The sequence below is a fragment of the Coturnix japonica genome, chromosome 19 (genome assembly GCF_054131305.1).
Source record: "Coturnix japonica strain WE chromosome 19, WE-NBRP24, whole genome shotgun sequence".
Lineage (NCBI taxonomy): Eukaryota > Metazoa > Chordata > Aves > Galliformes > Phasianidae > Coturnix > Coturnix japonica.
Genome location: NC_140681.1, coordinates 7,796,639 through 7,816,640, shown reverse-complemented (window position 1 = coordinate 7,816,640; position 20,002 = coordinate 7,796,639). Strand labels below are relative to the sequence as shown.

The window sequence follows — 20,002 nt, the reverse complement described above, 5'->3', positions numbered from 1 at the left end:
ATCTTTATGGTGAGGGTGTAGATACTGGCATAGTGTGCCTGGATAGGTTGTGGAGATCCCCACCCTGGAAGCATTCAAGGTCAGGTTGGATGGAACTTAGAGCAACCTGCTGTGGTGGGAGATGTCTGGAGATGTCCCCACCTGTGGCAAGGGTGTTGAAGCTAGATGGTCCTTAAGATATCTTTCAACTCAAGCCATTCTGTGATCTGTAGGAACTGATAGGGTTCTACTACAAGAATGGAGGAGGGGAGGGGCTTGAGTTTTCTGCTGTGTTGGCACAACAGTGTACAGTAATGTGTATATGCAGTAATGTTTATGTTACATGATACGAAATGGCTATGAAGCTTCTTACTTGCACCATCAGTTTATTTTCCTAGCTTAAATATGTTTAATTAAAATGAACCTACAGCAAACAATAATCCTACCATCAAGTCCTCTAATTTAAGAGTGAATTAGAACACGTTTCCTGGGCTCAGAGCTTTAAAAGAAGTTAGTTTTGCAACGCTTTAGCTCTATATATCCTACCATTATTTTTCCTGAACTTTACAAGTTAAATAAGCGTATGAGAGAAAAAGAAGTTTCTAAGACTACTAAATTTGGAGCATATGAAAGCTATCATGGTTTCACGTGCAAGGAAAAGAGTTATGCCTTGGAGAGTGTCATTAGTTCTGCAGTGATGCAGATAACAGAGAACATTTTGTGTATCAGCAAACAAAAATGTAGCATATACACAATATCAACTGAGCTGTGCTTTTGAGGATGCTGGTGGGACAGTGATGTTTAATAACCCAGTAAATGCTGGTAGCATTTCCAGTGCAGAACGTCACAGGTGAAGACAAAATGTTCAACAAAGTTGGAGGGATAGGAAAGACTTAGAAAAAGAAAAGGAAAATTAAAAAAAAACAAACTCTAACAAAACCAATAATCCAACAGTGACTAGTATTTGTTGCCTCTAAGAATTTACTGTGTTAATATATTGGCTCGGCTTCCAAAGCTAGTTGTTAGAGATATTTCTAGTGAACATATCACAAGTCACAATAAAAATCTAATGCCAGTCTTTGCCGATGTGTACTGTCAACTTCTTGGTTTGATCTTCTTTACAGTTTTAATTCTAATCTTATGATTTTTTTTTTTTTTAATTTAATTTTATTTTTTCTTTTTAGTATCTTTCTTTTGGGAAACAAACAAACAAAAAGATCTTTCAATAATCCTGACAATGAACCATTGAAAAGAGTCTTAAAGTTGTTTGGGAAAGTGCTTGTCCTCTAATGGATAGATTTTGGGAACGTGTTTATAAGCAACATTCTGCAGAGTTTTCCAGTCAGTGTGGGAGCCGGTGCAATACAATTCATAGATATTAGGGATGTGTTTCCACCAAGGAGCACACAGGCTGACATAACTGCTTCACAGGATGGGGATATGGGGTCTGGAGGCCATCAAATGACCTTTGTGAGGCCATTCATCAGTTTGGTATCAGAAAGGAATCAGAATGCAGCATTTCAGAGTGGCAGTTTGATGCTTGCATCTCTATCCAACAAAGCTGCTGAGGCACTGGGTAGAGCAGTTAACGGACATGGTTAAATTAAAATAAAGAAGTGGTTTCTTATTCTACTTTTCTTTCACGTGGTTTAGAAACAAAACAAAAAACAACCAACAAACCAATCAAGATACATTATATCAAATACATAAATTTTGACTAGAATAATCAATAAATGCATTTAACCTAAAAAGGGCTAATTTTCCTAGAACAATGAGATGTAATTTATCCTATTTCTGCAGCAAATGTCACTTATCTGTATTGGAAGAGTGATGACTGAAGCAATCAAGCTATGGTTTATTTTCTTTATTTTTTAAAAAAAAAAAACTTACCAGCCATAAGGTTTCTTTCTTCTTTTCCACACTTGGGTAGTTGAGGCTATGGCTACAAAAGTGTGCAGTGACTTTCTGAATCCTTTCCCACCAGCATAAGTAATGAAAGGCTTAGGGTACTGACCCCACTAAATAAGCTACAGCTTATATAAAGCAGGGTGTGTCCCGTGGTTGCAAGTTATTGTTGTTTTAGTAATATCCTACATAAGCATCTATTTAGGCCTGATTTAATTGCACAATATTGTATCTAATTATGGCTACTTAAAACTGGTGAATGGCTGAGGATTATAATCAGTATCCTGGTGTCTTCTCTGCTAAGAGAAGAAAACATTCCGGACTGGATTGAACAAAGAAAATGGTCTTCAAGGAGTCAGAGGAAACTTAGAATCATAGAATCATTTGAGTTGGAAGGGATCTTTAAAGGCAGTCTGGACCAGCTCCCTATAATGAATAGGAACACCCACAGCTTCATCAGTGCTCAGAGCCCCTCCAGCCTGACCCTGAATGTCTGTAGGGATGGGGCATCCACCTTATCCCTGTGCAAGTGCCTCCTACCCAACTTCATTTTCGTCAGATGGGTTTGTGTCAGCTTATGTTTCTGGAGACTACATGAACAGAACACCAGATATAGATGAATATCATATGCATATTCTACAGCATGGAATGTACAGTAATCTGCATAAATTTGTAATGTTACTGTAACTCATTAGAATGTCAATTTTGCATACATAATCAATTTATGAAAAAGACAGACCTGTTTGAAGGTCTTATGCGTAACTTTGCATAACAGAGTCTTGAGGAATGATCCCGCATATGCCCAGTGCTGAATAAACGCATACCTGCTTTATAACCTATCTCTGGTTATAGAGTCTGATTTCCACACATCAATTGGAGGCATACTGACCCTTGATTTTCTCATTATCTATTCCTGACTTGATTATCTGTAATATGTGTTTTTTATGTTAGAAGCCTAACATCCCACTGGGAGGGTATGATCACACAGTCATCTATGCATCAGAGGTTTCTGTTAAGAATGGACAATTGATCAGTGTCTGCCTTTACTTTTACTCGTATTTGTTTATAGTTTGGCATTCTTAATACATCTACATAATTTCTCTCTAGCTATCTGGCATGTTGTCTTGAGCTGGACGCAGGAGGAAGCTGCAGAGCAGCACTTTTTCTGCCATAAGCTCTATCCGCTGTAATTACAGACACTTCTCTGCTCTTTAAGCTGTCATGTTCTTTTGTCCCTCATCTCATGCCAGGACTTATCTAGAAACATGCCCTGCCAATTTGCCCCAAGAGGATGTTGTGCACCATTCATTGCACACTTTCAATGGACTATGACAGGTTAGAAGCAAGAAGGATAATGGGAGAAAGGGTGATCCCTTATTTTCCTTGCCTCAGTGCTTCTACTTCGTGCCTTTTAAATGTCTCTTCTTTTTTCTTTTTTTGTTTCCAGATATATATCAACACTGAATGCTACCAAAAAGGCAAATTAATTGTCTGCAGCTTAAATTTATATTGAAAAGATCCAAACTAAGGCCAGGTAGTTATAACAATTGAGTGAGCACCTTATTTTTCTTTTTTAATCCTGGAGAGGCTTGTAGGCTTGTTTGCACTTGGACTGTGTCAATCCCAGATACACATACAGACTGGGAGCAGGGCTTGAGAGCAGCCCTGTGGTGAAGGAGTAGGGGATTCTGATGGACAAAAAGCTGAATGTGATCCACTAGTATGCACTTGCAGCCTGGAAGGCCCATGTATCCTGGGCTGCATCAACAGAGAGCTGGCAGTGAGCAAGGAGGGGATTGTCCCTGTTTATTCTGCCATTGTAAGGCTCTGTCTGCAGTACTGCATCGAGTTTAGGAGGGATGTGGAGCTGTTTTGAGAGGGTCCAGAAGAGGGGCACAAAAATGCTCAGAGGGCTGGTGCACATCTTCTGTGAAAAAAGGCTGAGGGAATTAGGCTTGTTCAGCTTGGAGAAGAGAAGGCTGTGGGAGTGACCTCACTGTGGCCCTCCAGTACATGAAGGGAGCTCTTACAGGCAAGAAGGAGACTGATTTTTTTTTCATTTTTTTTTTTTTCCCCTCATGTGGTGATGGGACAGACAAGGGCCAAGGGCTTCAGTCTAAAAGAGGGAACATTTAGATCGAATGTTAGGAAGAATGTTTTTGCTCAGAGGGTGGTAAGACATGAGAACAGATTGCCCAAAGTGGCGTTGGGCCCCTGGAGCTGTTTAGGGACAAGGCAGCCTGAGCTGATGGGTGGCAACCTTGCCCACAACAGAGGGTTAGAACTGGGTGATCTTTAAGGTCCGCTCCAATCTTAGCCATTCTATGATTCTATTTGCAAGTGTGGTTTGGGTGAGAACTGATACCTGGCATTGATAGGATCAGGAACTCTCAAAAGGGACATCTGTATGCAAACACTATGACAGGAGTGTGGAGCAGGTTCTGCCTGTGAACAGGCTGTGTTTAGAAGGTTTGATGATGAATATTTTCTTTGTCTCTAGTGACCGGCCTAGTAACTTGTGGTGGGAAAAAAATGTTAATATGTGTTGCTGAGCTTCTATATTAATGCAAGGCTCTTCCTGTCCTTCATGCTGCTTGGGACTTGATCATCACATTACTGAGTTGAATATGTATGTGAATTGTCTGCTCTGTTTGTAGGCCTGTGACCATAGGGCATGGGAAGACTGTTTTCATGGTCTTTGATGGATTTTTTTTTTTTTTTTCCCCTCTCACAAAGTCACAGGTGGCATTAGATACTGAAAAATGGAGGAAGTATTCTAATGTAAGAAACTTGTTAAATACAAGAAAAGGAGCTTTCCTCAGTCTTGTGATTTCTCATAATTTTTTCATGCAATGTATGTTCTATTACAAAAAAATACAGTTATTTAATAGCTTTTATTTATTGCTGGTGACTAGAATGAGATTATGAAGAGATTGCATTAATTATTTGATGGAAAAGTCAAAATCTGAAGCTTAATGCAATCAGTAGATTTAATATAATAGTGAAACTATCTATACAAGGAAAGGAGGTTTATTTCTCTAGGTGTCATGACAAAAAGGAAAAAAAAAGGAAGTGCAGTTAGAGACTAAATAATGAAGTGTTGTAAAAGCAGATAACTTGATTCTATTGTACTATGAGAGATGATTTCTGTTCCCTATTTGGAGAAGAAAGTCCTGTTGTGATAATGCTGAGATAGGAGATTGACTCCATTGTGTTATGCAGCTGCTACTGCAATGGTGACGAAGCCCTTAACGTGTGAAAATTTGTCACAAGAGAAGTCTACTTGCAGCTGTAAGGGCCCAGTCCTGCGAGGTGTGAATTCAAAATAAATCCTTGATCTCTCCCTTGGTGCCAGTCGTGCCAGACTGAAAACAAAACAAAAAATAATTTCATTCAGACATAGATTGTCTTTTCTTGAGATTGCCAAGAAGCAGAGATGCACAATAGCTGGGATGCCAATGGGTTACTGAAGACCCAGTGCTGTGTTCTGTGAGTTATTTGGGATTTTGCGCAGAGTGAGAGGACAGTGCTGCAATTGTTTAGTCTAGAACAGAATGATGAAGGTTTGAATCCCTGCTTCAAGCTTCTGTGTTAGAACTGGATACAAGTTTGGGTAGTCAGCACAGAAAGTTGGAATAGGAAGACTGATGTTAAAGGTCTGTTGATGATGCTTGACTCATACCCATTTTGCCACTAATATGGTTATATATTTTTTTTTCCTGATGGCCTGAAATTATGTTCCATATTTTGAGTTATCATGTCCAGATATTTTCAGAGCCACAGCAAGTCAAGCTGTATTATAATAAAACAAGCTTTAGGTAATTAATACTCAACACTGAATGAATTCATTTAAAAAAAAAAAAAGTTTCCAAGAGTTGGGGTTAAAAAAAATCAAAAAAGATAATGGAACATTTTGCTGTTAGTTTTGAAAAGACAGTTTTCTCCTACTTGAAAGGAGAGCAGAGCAATTTCTTTTTGTGCTGGGACAAAGGAAGCTAAGACATTGTCCTATTTATTTACTCTTGCTCAGACTTACTTTAGTACTATGGGGGTATTGTAGATGAAAAGCTGAACAGTGAAAGAAATATCAGATAGACAAAATAATACATGCACATGCTTTCCCAAGAAGGCTGTTAGCAGTTTTTAGTTCTTCAAGAAGTTCTTAGGAAAAAAGATAATATATGATTGAGAAATCATTCATTCTCAGTATGTATTTATTTATAGCATTTTTATGTTAATAAATAGAATATTTATTACACAGTAATGAGAATTTACATGTTTGTTAACTGAGAAACTAACCATGCAATTGATCATGCACTGAGTAAATCCAACAGCTTTCACTTACTGTATCTTGACCTGTTGATTCATCACAGTCACCAGGAGTACACAGCGGTCCACAGGTTCAGGGAGTGGATTTGCATAGGAGATCTCTAGGGTTGCAGCTTTGTTCACTACAACACGACGAGGAATCTAAATGACAAAGACACTTTACTCATCATTCACTTGTACTTTTCTAGAGACTCAGTTGAACTGTAAGGAGAGCATCTCTTATATTTGAAGATGAATGAGATATTGGTAAGAGTATTGGAATTTAACACGCAATAGGTATGCTTTCCTAGTACTTGAAGCTGGATTTGGATTAGCTAAATAGTATTACAGAATCATTAAGGTTGAAAAAGACCTCCAAGGTCATCTAGTCCAACCTTCTGTCTACCACCAATGCTGCCCACTAAACCATCTCCCTAAGTACTACATCTGCCCTTTCCTTAAACACCCCCAGGGACAGTTACTCCATCACCTCTATGGGCAGCCTGTACCACTGCAGCACTATTCCTTCTGAGAAGAAATTCTTCTTATTGAGCTACATGCATTGTTTTGGTTTTTGGTTGCTCTTTTTTTTTTTTAATACCATTTTAGTGAAATAGACCACTGACTACATAGACGTATCATTAAATCTGTCTGATATTTGGGTTGGTGTTTTTTCAGGGCACATAATTAATTAGGATTAAATTGTTAAAACTCCATAAACTGGCCTTGATATAGATTAGAACTCAGGATTTAACTCTGTACTCTGGGAGAAGGCAAAATTATTTGAAGGCAATCTGAACGCTTGCCAACAGCTGGAATAGATATGGAACAAAAACAATTTCTGTAAAGCCAAAGTAGTGAAATGTGACTGGGAAAGAAGAATGGTAACAAAGCAGATTAAAAGTGGTCTCTCTCATACACTGTCATTTTGAGAAAACATGCTTTCTCAGATTAAGCAGGCAAAATTTTAGAGCAACGCCTGGAACTGCAGTCTAATTTCATACATTTATCCTCAAATTCTCATCTTAAGTACTGAGCTTTAGGAAGGATATTTAGTTCTTTCTCTCTTTTTAGGGTATCAGTAAGGGAATTGTTTACCTTAATGATAATGTTTGTGTCCTCTAAAATGATTGTCTTCTCCACCAGCAGCTTAACTCCATGCATGTGCATGACTTCACACAAAGCAGTAACTTGGATCCTTTTGTCGGTGGTCAAGTATTTCCCATAATAAGCATAAGGGATCTTTAACCGGATATGTTTCCCTGCAATTCAAACATGTAGGAACTATTACATTTTGAAAGAATACTGAAGAAAAGAGAGTATTTGAAATTATCAAAGAGAGCAGAAGACAAGGCAGCAGAGGTTGGAGTGGAGGATTTGGTCTGAAGTAGAATCTTCTTATCTGCATTTCCCTGGATTTCTGTCTCTGCGAGTTTTTACTAGTTAGGCATATAACTATTTGTTCTCTCCATGTATCCTATTTGTTTACTTAATTCAAGAAGAGAGCATGGGTCAAGTTCCAGAGATCTTTTTCAAGCATTCTGGTCAGCTACTTATTGTGTTAGTCCTACTACTTTTCTGTTATGTGTGTGTGAGAGAGGGAGGGTGTTTATCTCTGCAGCCCCTGGAGAGGAAAAAGATCTTTATACAACAGGCTTAATTTCTTTATAGGGTAAGATGTGTACCTATACATATCGTAATGATCGTGAGCACACATATATCATAGAACCATTTGTGTTGGGAGTGACCCTAAAAGGTCATTATCTAGTCCAACAGTCCAACTCCCCTCCAATAAACAGGGATGTTGCGTTGTTTCTGGTACTCTACTGTAGATGTAGCTTTCTATGTAACAACTCATGGAACCTTTGCTTCCTGGTTGAACTATTGACATTTTTTAAAGTGAAAAATATCTTGTGCATAAACAGTGCTACTGGGAGATGGAATAAGTCAATGTACTGTAAGGCTGACATAGACATATCAATGTTTCTTCCTTCTCTTTGCCTTCAGGTCATTTTAATGGCTAAAAAAAAGCTGTAGAAATGCTCTTTGGGATTATTAGAAGTTACCTTGCTTAGAACCAAGATCCACAGAGGTGTTTGCTTTCAGGATCTCTGCCACTGCCCTTCTGGTGTACAGGACACTTGATGCACTGATGTCTATTTTCACAGTCTTGTGGTCAGTGGATAGGTTATTGAGAATTAAGATGAGGTTAATGTCTTTGCCAAACACTGGAGGTTCAGCCAGCTTGAACTTCCCAGAGATTCCAGGGTTTCTCATTGCCTCTGCAGGTCTTTCACGTGGGGAAGTGGTGTGTCCTTCTGTGATGTGTGATCCAAATATCTTGGCCAAGGCCTTTTTGTACACTCTTCTTTCCTCAGGGGAGCCTGGTTAAACAAGAGAACCAAGTAAAAATATTTATTTATTGCCTTTGGACCTCCTCTATGGAAAATCTATCAGAATGGCAAAGGTTCTCAGCTCTATATTGCCTAGAAGTCTGAAACAACTGAAAGTTCCTCAAATTTGTATTAGTCTTTTTTCACATGAAAGTAGTTGTAATGAGGTGAATAAGTCCCTGAAATGAAATATCATTCATTTGTTGTGGCTTTCTTTTTTTTGTATGCAAAATATTTTTTTCTTTGATCAGAATGTGCAGTAGTGTTATAGGTGTCACTGCTAATCTAACCAGCCTCTGTATTAAATGTGGTTGTGCTAAAACCTTGCAGAGGAAAGTACTGAAATACAGCCACTGATTCTGAACTCTTATTGAAAGACATATCTCCCCTCAGAAATTAGGCATCTAAAAACATCCCTGCAAACATATGGTTTAGTGGTTTTTAATACTTGCTCCTTTGTTTTCTTAAGTACAGACGAATGACACTTACTACCTTTCCTGTATCCCAACTGTTTTGTTTTCAGAATCCAATACTGTGAAGACTGAGTCTACAGAGGGTGCAAACATATAACAGCGGCTAGTTAGCTGATGGCTGGATGTCAAAGTAGAAGTGTGAGAGGGCATAGTTTGGTGAATAAGTCAGACAGGAAGGCTGAGTCACTGCTCATGGGAGCAGTGTAAAATGGGGTCTTCATAAAGAAAAGATTAAGAGTTGTAATGGACACAGTAGAGTTTCTTTGGGAGAAACTGAGTGTGTGGTCATATGGGGGGATAGATGTCTAGTACTAGAAGACTGCTTTAAGGTATTTGATTAGGGACTTGATGATTGTCCTCACCCAGTCAGTGGATGCTTTAAGACTTACAAAAATTTGGATTTGTCTGCCCCTGATAGTAAAGCACAGAGCTCAGGTGTTTTTTGTTTTGGTTTGGTTTTTTGTATATATTTCCTCTTGTAACTTTGTGTGAGAGAATGAAGTTTATTTAGTGTCTGTCACAGTAAGCTAGCAAGTACACAAAAACAAAAATATAATACTTGCTATATTAGGAAAGCAGTCTGACAACAGAAATATTTTCTGAAGGAATCTGAGAAACACCCAAACTAAACAGGCTACCCGTCCTACCACCACAAGTTCAGAAAGGGATAAATTAGGATAACAAACTCTACCTTCTGCATATTTGTAGTTATAAGTGATATCCACGCGGGAATTGCTGCCAACAGCTTTGGTGCTGATAAACCTGCCAATTATTTCAGTATCACAGTAAACTCTTTTCTTAGTTCCATCATTGTATACAATCCATCTGTTGCAATCAGCATTCACCTCTGTATACACAAATAAGGTGTCGTAATCCAGGTCTACGTCACCTTCTTTGATGGCTACGACAGATGCAGGGCCGCACTGGAATAATCCTAAAGCATGAAAAAAACGTGTCAAACTTGATTAATCATGCTCAGTTTGGAGAAGAAATGTTGAGTCATTACACTGTTACCTTTGCTTTGTTCCTGTGGAGTTGCATCTAAAACTTGCCATCCATTGTATCGTGTTCCCAGATCTGGGCGAATGAACCAGCTTTCGTTCCAGACATGATAATCCCTAGAGGCAGAGCACAATGTCTAGAAAGCATAGCAATATGGAGGCAGATAGGCTCCCAGATTGAAAGGTGAAGGGAATGGTTTTGTTTTTTAAAGATTATTTAAGGTATGACATAAGTTGTCTATTTACAGCAGTTCATTGCTTTTTATGAAGTACAGATTTACATATGGACAATGCTTGGGGATTGGGCTCAGTAACCTTCAAATGTAAGGGCTTCTAGTTAAAAAGAAACCTGAGACAGCTATACTCAAATTATTCATAAAGTTTAATAGTTCGTCTATAGTTGTGTGCAGCAGGAAATTATTAGAAAAAAAAAAAGCTAGGAACAGCATGTGATTAGAGTGATCCTTCCCCTGATGTACCCACCTTGTTTCTAGCAGACAGAAAATTAGGGACTTTCTGAACTAGAAACTGAAGAGGAGAACCTCCCTTGACCTGTTGGCCATTATCTTTTTAATGATAACCTGAGGGATTGCATTGGCCTTCTTGGCCACAAAGGTACACTGCTGGCCTATGGTCAACCTCGTGTCCACCAGGACACTTAAGTCCTTCCCTGAAGAACTCTCTTCCAGCAGGTCAATCCCCAACCTTTAGTGGTGCGTGCAATTATTCTTTTTGTTTGTTTGTTTGAAGTAAGCATATAGAATATGGCTTTATATGACATTCTAACTGGTTGTGAGATGCACAAATTCATATTTACCATGTGGAATCCTTGCTGATATTAAGACTTTTTCCAGAGCTGTCATAGTACTTATCGATGCTCAGGTTTCTATCCACATCATGAGCAGAATTAAAGTTGGAAACCAAACGAGTTGGAATCCCCAGGCACCTCAGAACTGAAATACATTTAAAAAAAAAAAGAAAAAAAAAACAAAAAACTTTTGTAATAGATTATGTCTGAGATTTAAGAAAAAAAAAAAAAAAAGTTATCAGAATATTTGATTCTTCAGGATGCCTTCAAAGCACTGTTCCTCTTATAGATTTAACTGCTCTGTGGTTCTGATAAAACCTGAGGTCACAAAGTGCTGCCTCTATTTCACCACAGTCTTTTACCCTCAGTGCTTACCTGTACACATCACACCTGCAAACACCCAGCACTGGCCGTATTGAACAGGTTTGTAGTTATCCTGACGCCATTTCTGGAGGATTACTACGCTGCCATCCCATCTGGATGGGTTCTCATGTGAATGGAAGCTTCCTTGCCACTTTCCCAGGAGAACTCCATTATCATTATCGTTTCCATTGATCTAAAAATAGGCCAGTGGACAGAACAGAAAAAAGCAGTTGTATGTAATATACCATGTACAGGGTTACTAATGCATTCTGCTTTTGTGTAAATTGTCCAGTTCTTACCATAGAACTGATGACTCGGCCCACATATTTAGGATCTCCTCTTCGAGATACATCAAGAGCTGGATCCTGACGATAGTATAGACTCAGATCAAGCATGGTGAGACAGATGTTTAGGATGTGGTCTTGAAACTGTGATAAGAGAAAATTTTAAGAAAATAGTTACGCTAACATAATTAAAGCAGATTCCATGACAGTTTCTCCTTTCTGAGGTATTCCAGACCAAAGATTATAGGGGGAGTTAGGCATAAAGTCAGTAGTGTGCAATTCACACTACAGTATTGGCTAAAGCCGAGGATGTCTAAGTAAACCCTAAGTCTGGCATAGTGCCTTTGTCCATTAGAAGAAATGACTTCTGAAAACTAAAACTGGAAAGCTTATTCTTTTTGCAGTTACTGGATTCCCTGGAATGGTATCAATGTCATTTCTAGCCAGTTGTATATTCATTGAAAATAGTGGGCATCTTGGAGCCCGGTGGGAATATTTTCATAAGCTCTATAATTGTATTTGGAGCTTATGGTACTTGTAGAAGTCAATCCTAGCTGCAGTGCTATTCTAAGTTCTCAATCCAAAGTCTTGCTAGGCACACAGCACACCACAAGCAGAACCAGCCAGGTTTGTACAGTTTTCATATAAATGTGTATTACTTATCAAACAAGCAAACAATGGTAAGTTGAAATGATACTGGAGACAGATGAACTTTCTGCAGCTTACCTGTCCATAGTACCATCCTCTTGCTTCAATGTATTTTGCATTGCCCACAAAGATAATTCCATTTTCATTTAGAACGTATTCCTGTCTCTCGTTTTCATTAGTTATGTAGACATCATCACCTGAAAAGCAAGTTGTACATGGTTTTACGCTTAAAACTTGCAGTCTTTGAAAAAAGATTTCTATCTTGACTCAAAGTGTGGAATTAACTTCACTATTTGGGAAACCAAATTTTAGTATTAAAACTCCCTGGACATGTGCAATTCAGTGAAAATTCCTTGTTATTGTATATGTCCTGGTGGTAGGGGGAAAAAAAATATATCTATCTATATATACTAATATGTGTGTGTGTGTGTGTGTTTTGCTGTTACTGTTTTCCTCAATTTTAGTACTTGTATTATACAAATGTTGCCTATTTTTATGTTTTATTTTTGTAAGGAAATGGAAAAAATCCCAGCTAGTTCACTGGAGTTTTCTGCTTTGTTGGAATAGTTAGAAAAATCATTCCAAAATTACCATGCAGATAATATTTCCCTTTATTTTTCAGTAATGTTCATCTTGTTTTAAAAGTCTCAAACAAAAATCTCTACTTGCCTGATCCAAACAACTACCAGAATGTTATTAGGAGAGCTGCTGAACTCTGACTGCATTGCTACTCATTGGTTGTCCTACTCTACGGCAGTGTTTAGCTTCTGCAGGAGCGTTGTCTTCGTACAGATTTTTAGGTTGATTTGTTCTCTCGTTATGTAGCACTATCTGCTTAGCTCTGTGCTTAATATCATAATACTGAAAATTATTTTCAGAAACTTCAGTATTTAAGAAAATTTATATAAAAGTTTTCTGTTCTGTCGAGTCAACTTTTTTACCTCCCTAAGGGAACTTCCCTTCCTTTCCTTCCTGCAAGTAAAAAGATTGTGTCAGAATCTCAGAATGGCTGAGGTTGCAAGTATCTTGGAGCAATATCCCTTTATTAAAGTTTCATAAAGACATTTAATTTAAAAACATCATTTCACTCTTCAGTGAATTAATAAGTTTATTGATAATTTTACCATTCTTAGAAGATGGAATTTCCTGTTTCCAAATTCTGTATCTATTTTAGAAATGCCATCTGTGAAATTAATTGCTTTCTATTGGGTAAACTAAAAATTTTAAGCAGCTCTTTTCTTACTCAAGAGGCTTTTTGTGTTTTCAGTCATGGTAGTAACACTGATCTGAACATGTTATACTCTATAATTTCTGTTCAGGAACGATTAACTGAAAGAATAGCCCAAGTGAGGTCACATTAGTGATATTAATATTTATACATCTGAGGAGGTGTTTCCTCTCATGCAGTTCAAGACTGCATTTGTCTTTTCAGGGACATTTGACTGTGGTTTGACCTGTAAGTGCCTCTATATCCCTCATTGTTCCATCTGAAGCCCCAACTGCTTTAAGCATTTACTGATATTACAGCATATGAATTAATTCCTGTCTTTTCCAGCTCAATGACTAAGCTCCTATGTGGAAATGTAATTACATACGGTCATTTGCAGAGAACATAGGTTGTTCTATTTCCCTTTTACTATGGCACTTCCTATAGTGGTAATGTATCCTCAGATTGATTCTGTTCCTGTCTCAGGAGCAGCAGCTTATTTAGACAAATCTTAACTTGAAGGATACTTGCTTTTGTTTAGCAGTGGTTAACGCATGGTCTGATAAATCTGGAGGGCTTTTCTGCAAAATCATTAGTGTTAATTATAAGGACATAGCTTACTTTATCATCTGGCAACAATTTCTCTTCTCTTACAGGCTCTCTTAACTTTGAAGTGATACAGTCTAATGCTAATCTAGGTTTCTGTCGTGTATTTGCAAAATCTGAGTCTAGAAATTTGCATTTCTTCTGCAGTACGCTGAGGCTGTAGAAATTAAAAATGGGAGCATCAAGAGAAGGCTCTTTTCAGCCCATGATGAAGATATAGAAAGTAGCAATATTCTTCACATTAGTCCTCTGTCAGTTTTCATAAGGATAGTTGTGCTGATGTTTTTGTAGATATAATGTACAAGAGCATTAGTGCTTTGATTTTTGTATAAGTAAAAGGCATTACTGTATGCTTGCTTTACTTTCTGAAATGCATATGCTTAAATGAAAGTCTGTTAGCTGTCATCTATAGAATGAGTGATCTGCTCAGTCCTGAAGACAGAGTCTATAATGTCATTCCATAGAGCACATTTTGTTAAAAAGATGAGGAAAGGTGGTGCATTTTTAATGTAGTAAAACCAGATCTGTGAATGCATAGCTGAGATATAGCAACCCAAAGAAAGGCAGCTTGGAGGATCAAGCTAATAGTTCGTTTATGTTCAAGAGAAAAGTCTTCAGTACCTACCTGGGCACCAAGGATTGAAAAGAATCACAAACTGCCCCAGGAATCTGGAGAATATCTTGTTCCCTGAGTTTACCTGGAGGATGAGATTGTATCGTCCAATGATGGCATTAGGTGGGCTAGTTATTATAAAGGTCATGTATCCAGACTCACTGGGTCCCTGGGCAGCTCTCCAGCCACTTGGTCCCACCTCAGAGAGGTTAAACACAGCCCTTGTACGATGAGCTTCTGAGGGGGATGGTCCTGCCAGGAAGAGTAGGCAATTAGTTCATATTCTAAAGGGCTACTTCAGTAATAACCTCACACTTATGTTACAAAGGTTCCACACAAAGGAACATATTGTGGGGTTAAGAGGTGTTAGAAATGCGAAAGAAAAAATGCATCTCTAAACATAATAGTAAGTTGGCAAAATAGAAGGGAGTAATACCATCCAGAGGGACCTGGACATATTAAAAAATTGGGCATATGAGAATCTAATGAGGTTTATCAAGATCTAGTGCAAGTTGCTGCACTTGGGTTGAGGCAAACCTGGATACACATACAGACAGAGTAGAACTCATTGAGAGCAGCCCTCTGGAGAAGGACATGGGAGTCCTGCTGGATGAAAAACTCAAAATGAGCCAGCAGTGTCTGCTGAGAAGAAATTCCAAGAAGGAATGGCTTTAAACTCTCTGGAAGCATTCAAGGCTGAGTTGAATGGGGCTCTAGGCCCTGTCCGGTGGGTGGTGACCAGCCCGTGGCAAGGGGTTGGATCTTTAAAGTCCCCTCCAACCTAAGCCATTCTATGATAATAAGGGGAAGCTATGTGTGAGTGTGGAGTAATCTAAGGGAGCATTACCTATTTCAGTGACAAAGGCTAGGCTCTCCCCAGGGTGCTTTTGTCTGTTGAAGTACAGAGTAATAGTGAAGGCTTGTCCACGCCTCACGGTCAGCTCAGTGTTGGCATATCTGTCAGTATGGTGTGCACTTGCATTTACTGAAGGCTGCCAGCTAATATGTGTTGGTTTCAGCTCTGTAAAATAAGAGAAAATATTAAGAAGCTAACAGCATGAGAAGAACTCATTTCCTGCCAAGAACGATGAGATTAGTAAGAGCAGTTATCTTTTATTGGAAAAAGGACAGATGGTCAACTAAATTGATGAAATCTAGTGGCTAATAACAGAAAGAATGAGCTTGTATTTTGTTACTGGGCAGTCATACAACAAGTTCACAAATACTTTCTATATAGTACAAGGTGCATTTTTATGAATGAAAAATTTATGGAAGCAAATCACTTTGCTTCTGTCTTTTCAAAGTTAGCACCAAATGATGTGGCTACTAGTCACTCTACAGTTCTCAACATATATGTTTTAAGTTTCCAGAAATGTTTGTTAGGATTTCTTACTTTTCCTGCTTACATTTTGGTGACACCTGGCCTTGATTAAGGAAAGACACGTAGTGAGAGATGATCTGTCTTTAATGAATGAATAGGAAATACTTGTGAATGTATTAGCAGTATCTAAAGGAGGGGGGGACTGTTAAAAAAAAAAAAAAAAAAGGGGAGAAACTCACTAGAAGGGTCTGTTGTGATAGGACAAGGGGAAATAGTTTCAAACCAACAGAGGAGGTATTTGGATTGAATATAAGGAATATGTTTTTCTACAATAAGGGCAATAAGGCACTGGCATAGGCTTCCCAGAGATGAGGTGTTGGATGCCCCATCCCTGGAAATGCTCAGAGTTAAGCTGGAGGGCATTTGAGCTCCTGATGAAACTATAGGTGTCTCTCTTCATTGCAGGGAGTCAGACTAGATGGCCTTTAAAGATTCCTTTCAACTCAAGCAGTTCTATGATACAGAGTGGTGAGGTCCTGGAACAGGCTGCCCAGGGAGGTTGTGGATGCCCAGTCCTTGGAGGTGTTCAAGGCCAGGTTGGATGGGGCCCTGGGCAACCTGATCTAGTAAATGTGGAAGTTTGGTGGCCCTGCCAGGCAGGGTGGGTTGGAACTTCATGATCTTTAAGGTCCCTTCCAACCCAGGTCATTCTGTGATATGCTGGATCTTTTGACACAGAAAGTCAACTGGCTAAATTTAGCACTGTCCAAAATTACAAGTGGATGGTTGGGATTGCTGTTGTAGCAGGTTTTGCCTTCATCATATCCTAGAGTAATTCTGATTACTTCTAATGTGCTTGGAGCTCTATGATAACAAGGGTCCCCCTTCATACATACTCTTATTGTAGTCTATTGTATAAAATCCACAAAGTAGTGTTTGCCACCTTAAAAGCTATACTAGCATCAAAACATATGTTTAATGAATATGTGCATTATGTACATAAGCATATATAATTAAGCATATATATATATACACTATACTAGCATAAAAAGCAAGTATGTATATGATACTCCTAGCAGGAATGTTTTCCCTGCTCTTGCTCATGCTTCAATGCAGTGCTCAAAGTGGGAAGGAATGGATTAAGGCCTGTGGCATAATGCTGTATTTTGGTTGAGGTCTTCAGAGAAGATTCCAGTTTTGTCTCATACCATATAGCACAGCAATGAACTACTAGGTCAGACCTGAAACAGTATAGCTGCATCTTAAAATACAATCGACGCACAAACTTTGAAGAAAGATTAAGAACAAAATCTACCTTAATCTGCCAAAAAAGTACTGTAATAACATTCAAGGGAAAAGAGTATTTTCTTTGTAGTCCAAGATTACAGAGAGGTAATATAAGCATTAATAGACTAAAAGAAACAATATTACACTTTTCTACGACATCCACTGCATTAGGCTATTTCCTCAGCAAAGCAACACTTAAAAATGTACTTGAAAACTTGTCTTTCATGAATGAGAAGAAGATAGACCTGCTTTCCCATTGTCCAGATCATCAGTCATTATTTTAAACATTGATCTTGGTCAATATATAGCAAAAATATTGTCATTACTAGAGTTTTAAGACTTCTTTGAATTCCCATCTATAGAGTTCATGCTTGCAGCTTGCTTACATCAGTTTACACAAATTTTCTTAATACAAAATAAAGTATAATGATTTTTAAAAAGCATTTAAAAATAAAGGGTTTAACTAGAGTTAGGTTAACTAGAGTTAGGTGTGATGCCTTTGAAGTGATGGGAATTCCTTTTTTTCCTCCTCAAAAATGACTCCCGCAAGGCTGAAAATAATTTTCAGTCATTGTAATGGCAATAAGACACTGAAAATGAGATGCAAGAACAAATGGTACTATGAGACTTCCTCCAGATAAAAAAAAATCTGTGCAGATTTCTACAGGGCATGTATCATAAGTAACCAGTCCCAAGTAAAGTACCTGCTGAAGGGAAGCTACTGACACACAGAACTCACCTGCCATTCCCTCAGCTTATGTGAATTGCATACGCCTTCTACTTTGTTCTTCAAGGAAGTCCAATTTGCGCTATTCAAAAAACGAAGAAACCCAGCAATCTTTGTGTACCGACAGCTGAAATTCAAGAAAAGGAATGGGCACTTAGCAGTTGTTATTAATACATGTAGGCTTGTCAAATGAATTAATTAGTTGCTATAATATAAGTATGTCTAATGCCAATGTTTCTGTACAATGTGGGTGTAATTATGGGAGGAGATACCAAAATTATTTACTCAGAGGAAATGCATTCTCCCAAATTCCAAGACGAGTAGGACTTCCTACAAAGAATAATGGGTGTGCCATGAATAAGTTATCTTCGGGGATGAGGAAATAGGGAGTGTGGTGGGACATACAAACCATATGAAGGAAAAGAGGCATTTCCTGATGACTTAACTTCCAGGTTGGTTAATGTGATTTCTGGTTTTAAGACCTTGCCCCCTGCCCTAAGTGAAATGACAAATTCCCAGTATAAACCAATATATATCTGTTTTATTAGCAAGCTCCATATTATCTATTCAAACAGAAATCTTCTTAAAAATAAAATAAATAAAAAATTCCCAGAACCCAAATTATTAACCATTAATAATTTCTATCAGCTCAAACTTTAAAATTTACTTAAAAAGCATGCAGGTAATAAGTGACATTTTTCTGGGGACAAATAATTATCATGTTTAAATTCCTCATCTCCACTTATCATATTTTAGTGTTCAGTAAAGACTTTACATTTTTATGTATATATATATATATATATATATATATATATATATATATATATATATAAATCTAAATTTTTAAATTAAGAGAAAAATAGCAAATAGGCAGAAATTAAGATCTATTCCTATTCTAGAAATTTATACATATACATACATATATATATATATGGGCTTTTCACATCTTTTTGTGAAACTTGGCTTTGATAGCATGAACACAAGGAGAGTACTTATATGGCTTTCATGCCTGTCCTGTTCTGAAAGAAAAACAATACAGCTTTTCATACTTGGCAGCACTGTATCAGGTATGACAGTGTATATTTCCACTTACATTATAATTCAGAGGTCCTTCCTCTTCTTGGAAGTTCCTGGGATGCTCAGGCTCTTAGAACTTGTTCCAGGAGTCTCCTTGAATGGATTTGATTGCTTTTCAGAGCTGCTTTAGTTAGTCTTTTTCTCTTCTCCTTAATTCATAGTCCTTGGAAACCAAAAGAGCCACAAGCCTCTGATGTTACCTGATCTTCACACACAGTCCTAGTGATGAACCGCATCAACCAGTTCTTAAGTTCAGGTGTTCAGTACTTACAGTGATTGCTTCAGACGCTTCACACTGCTCCCTCTGGAGCATGACTAGTTCCTTTTTTCTTCCTTGCTACTCGCATAGGCAATTAAAATTCAGACCACTTTTTCTGTCTCGGCTGCATCCACCTCCTTTACCTCTGTATGACGTACCCATTGTGGTGTTCACCAAGCCTTCCTAAACTTTCATAGTGGCCTACATCCTAAACCAGCACCTGACAGTCGACACCTTCACCACACCAAAGCATTAGCAGCCACTTTTGTAATCCCTTTGGAATGCAGCGGTCATGGTTCCTATGTGACTAATGACTTAATAGTGTCACAGGTGTTTTTCCTAGCTCAGTTCCACCCACCTATCATCCAAAATGGTCAAAATATTTTATTCCTTCTTTTCCTTATTTTCGTGGCCTTGGAATTGCTGTCGGTTTTCCAGCTTTCCAGTGTAAACCTAAACTTACATTTTTCTTGCCTTCTCAATAATTTGTTGTTTGAGTATTTTGTTATCCTGACCTCAGATTAGCCTTACTGCACCTTAAACTCATATTGTTGCTAGTCTTTTCTAGAAAGTGTAAGTTCCACAAAAACATTGCAGAATCCTATCTATGAGTCTGTATCCCAGTAGGCATGCATGTAATTAGATGTGTTTACTTTATGCACATTTGAAATCTTGCAAAGGAAGGGTGTTGCCTTTCTATGATTCCCCTAGAGGTCCAGTTGACCAGATTCTGCCATTTCTGC

The 20,002-nt window shown here is 38.1% G+C and overlaps 1 protein-coding gene across 1 annotated transcript; it reads right to left on the bottom strand.

Annotated features, from left to right (window-relative positions):
- Positions 1-5,078: 5,078 nt before the first annotated feature.
- Positions 5,079-19,310, bottom strand: LOC107322909 (protein-glutamine gamma-glutamyltransferase 6-like). The gene is made up of 14 exons (XM_085520384.1): positions 19,017-19,310; positions 17,936-18,050; positions 15,436-15,609; positions 14,601-14,840; positions 12,241-12,359; positions 11,530-11,658; positions 11,243-11,423; positions 10,877-11,012; positions 10,073-10,176; positions 9,750-9,992; positions 8,259-8,576; positions 7,291-7,454; positions 6,230-6,354; positions 5,079-5,249 (listed from the first exon to the last, which is right to left on the bottom strand). Exons 2-14 carry the CDS (start codon positions 17,940-17,942, stop codon positions 5,099-5,101), a joined length of 2,091 nt encoding a protein of 696 aa, XP_085376510.1. The 5' UTR covers positions 17,943-18,050; positions 19,017-19,310; the 3' UTR covers positions 5,079-5,098.
- Positions 19,311-20,002: the final 692 nt, after the last annotated feature.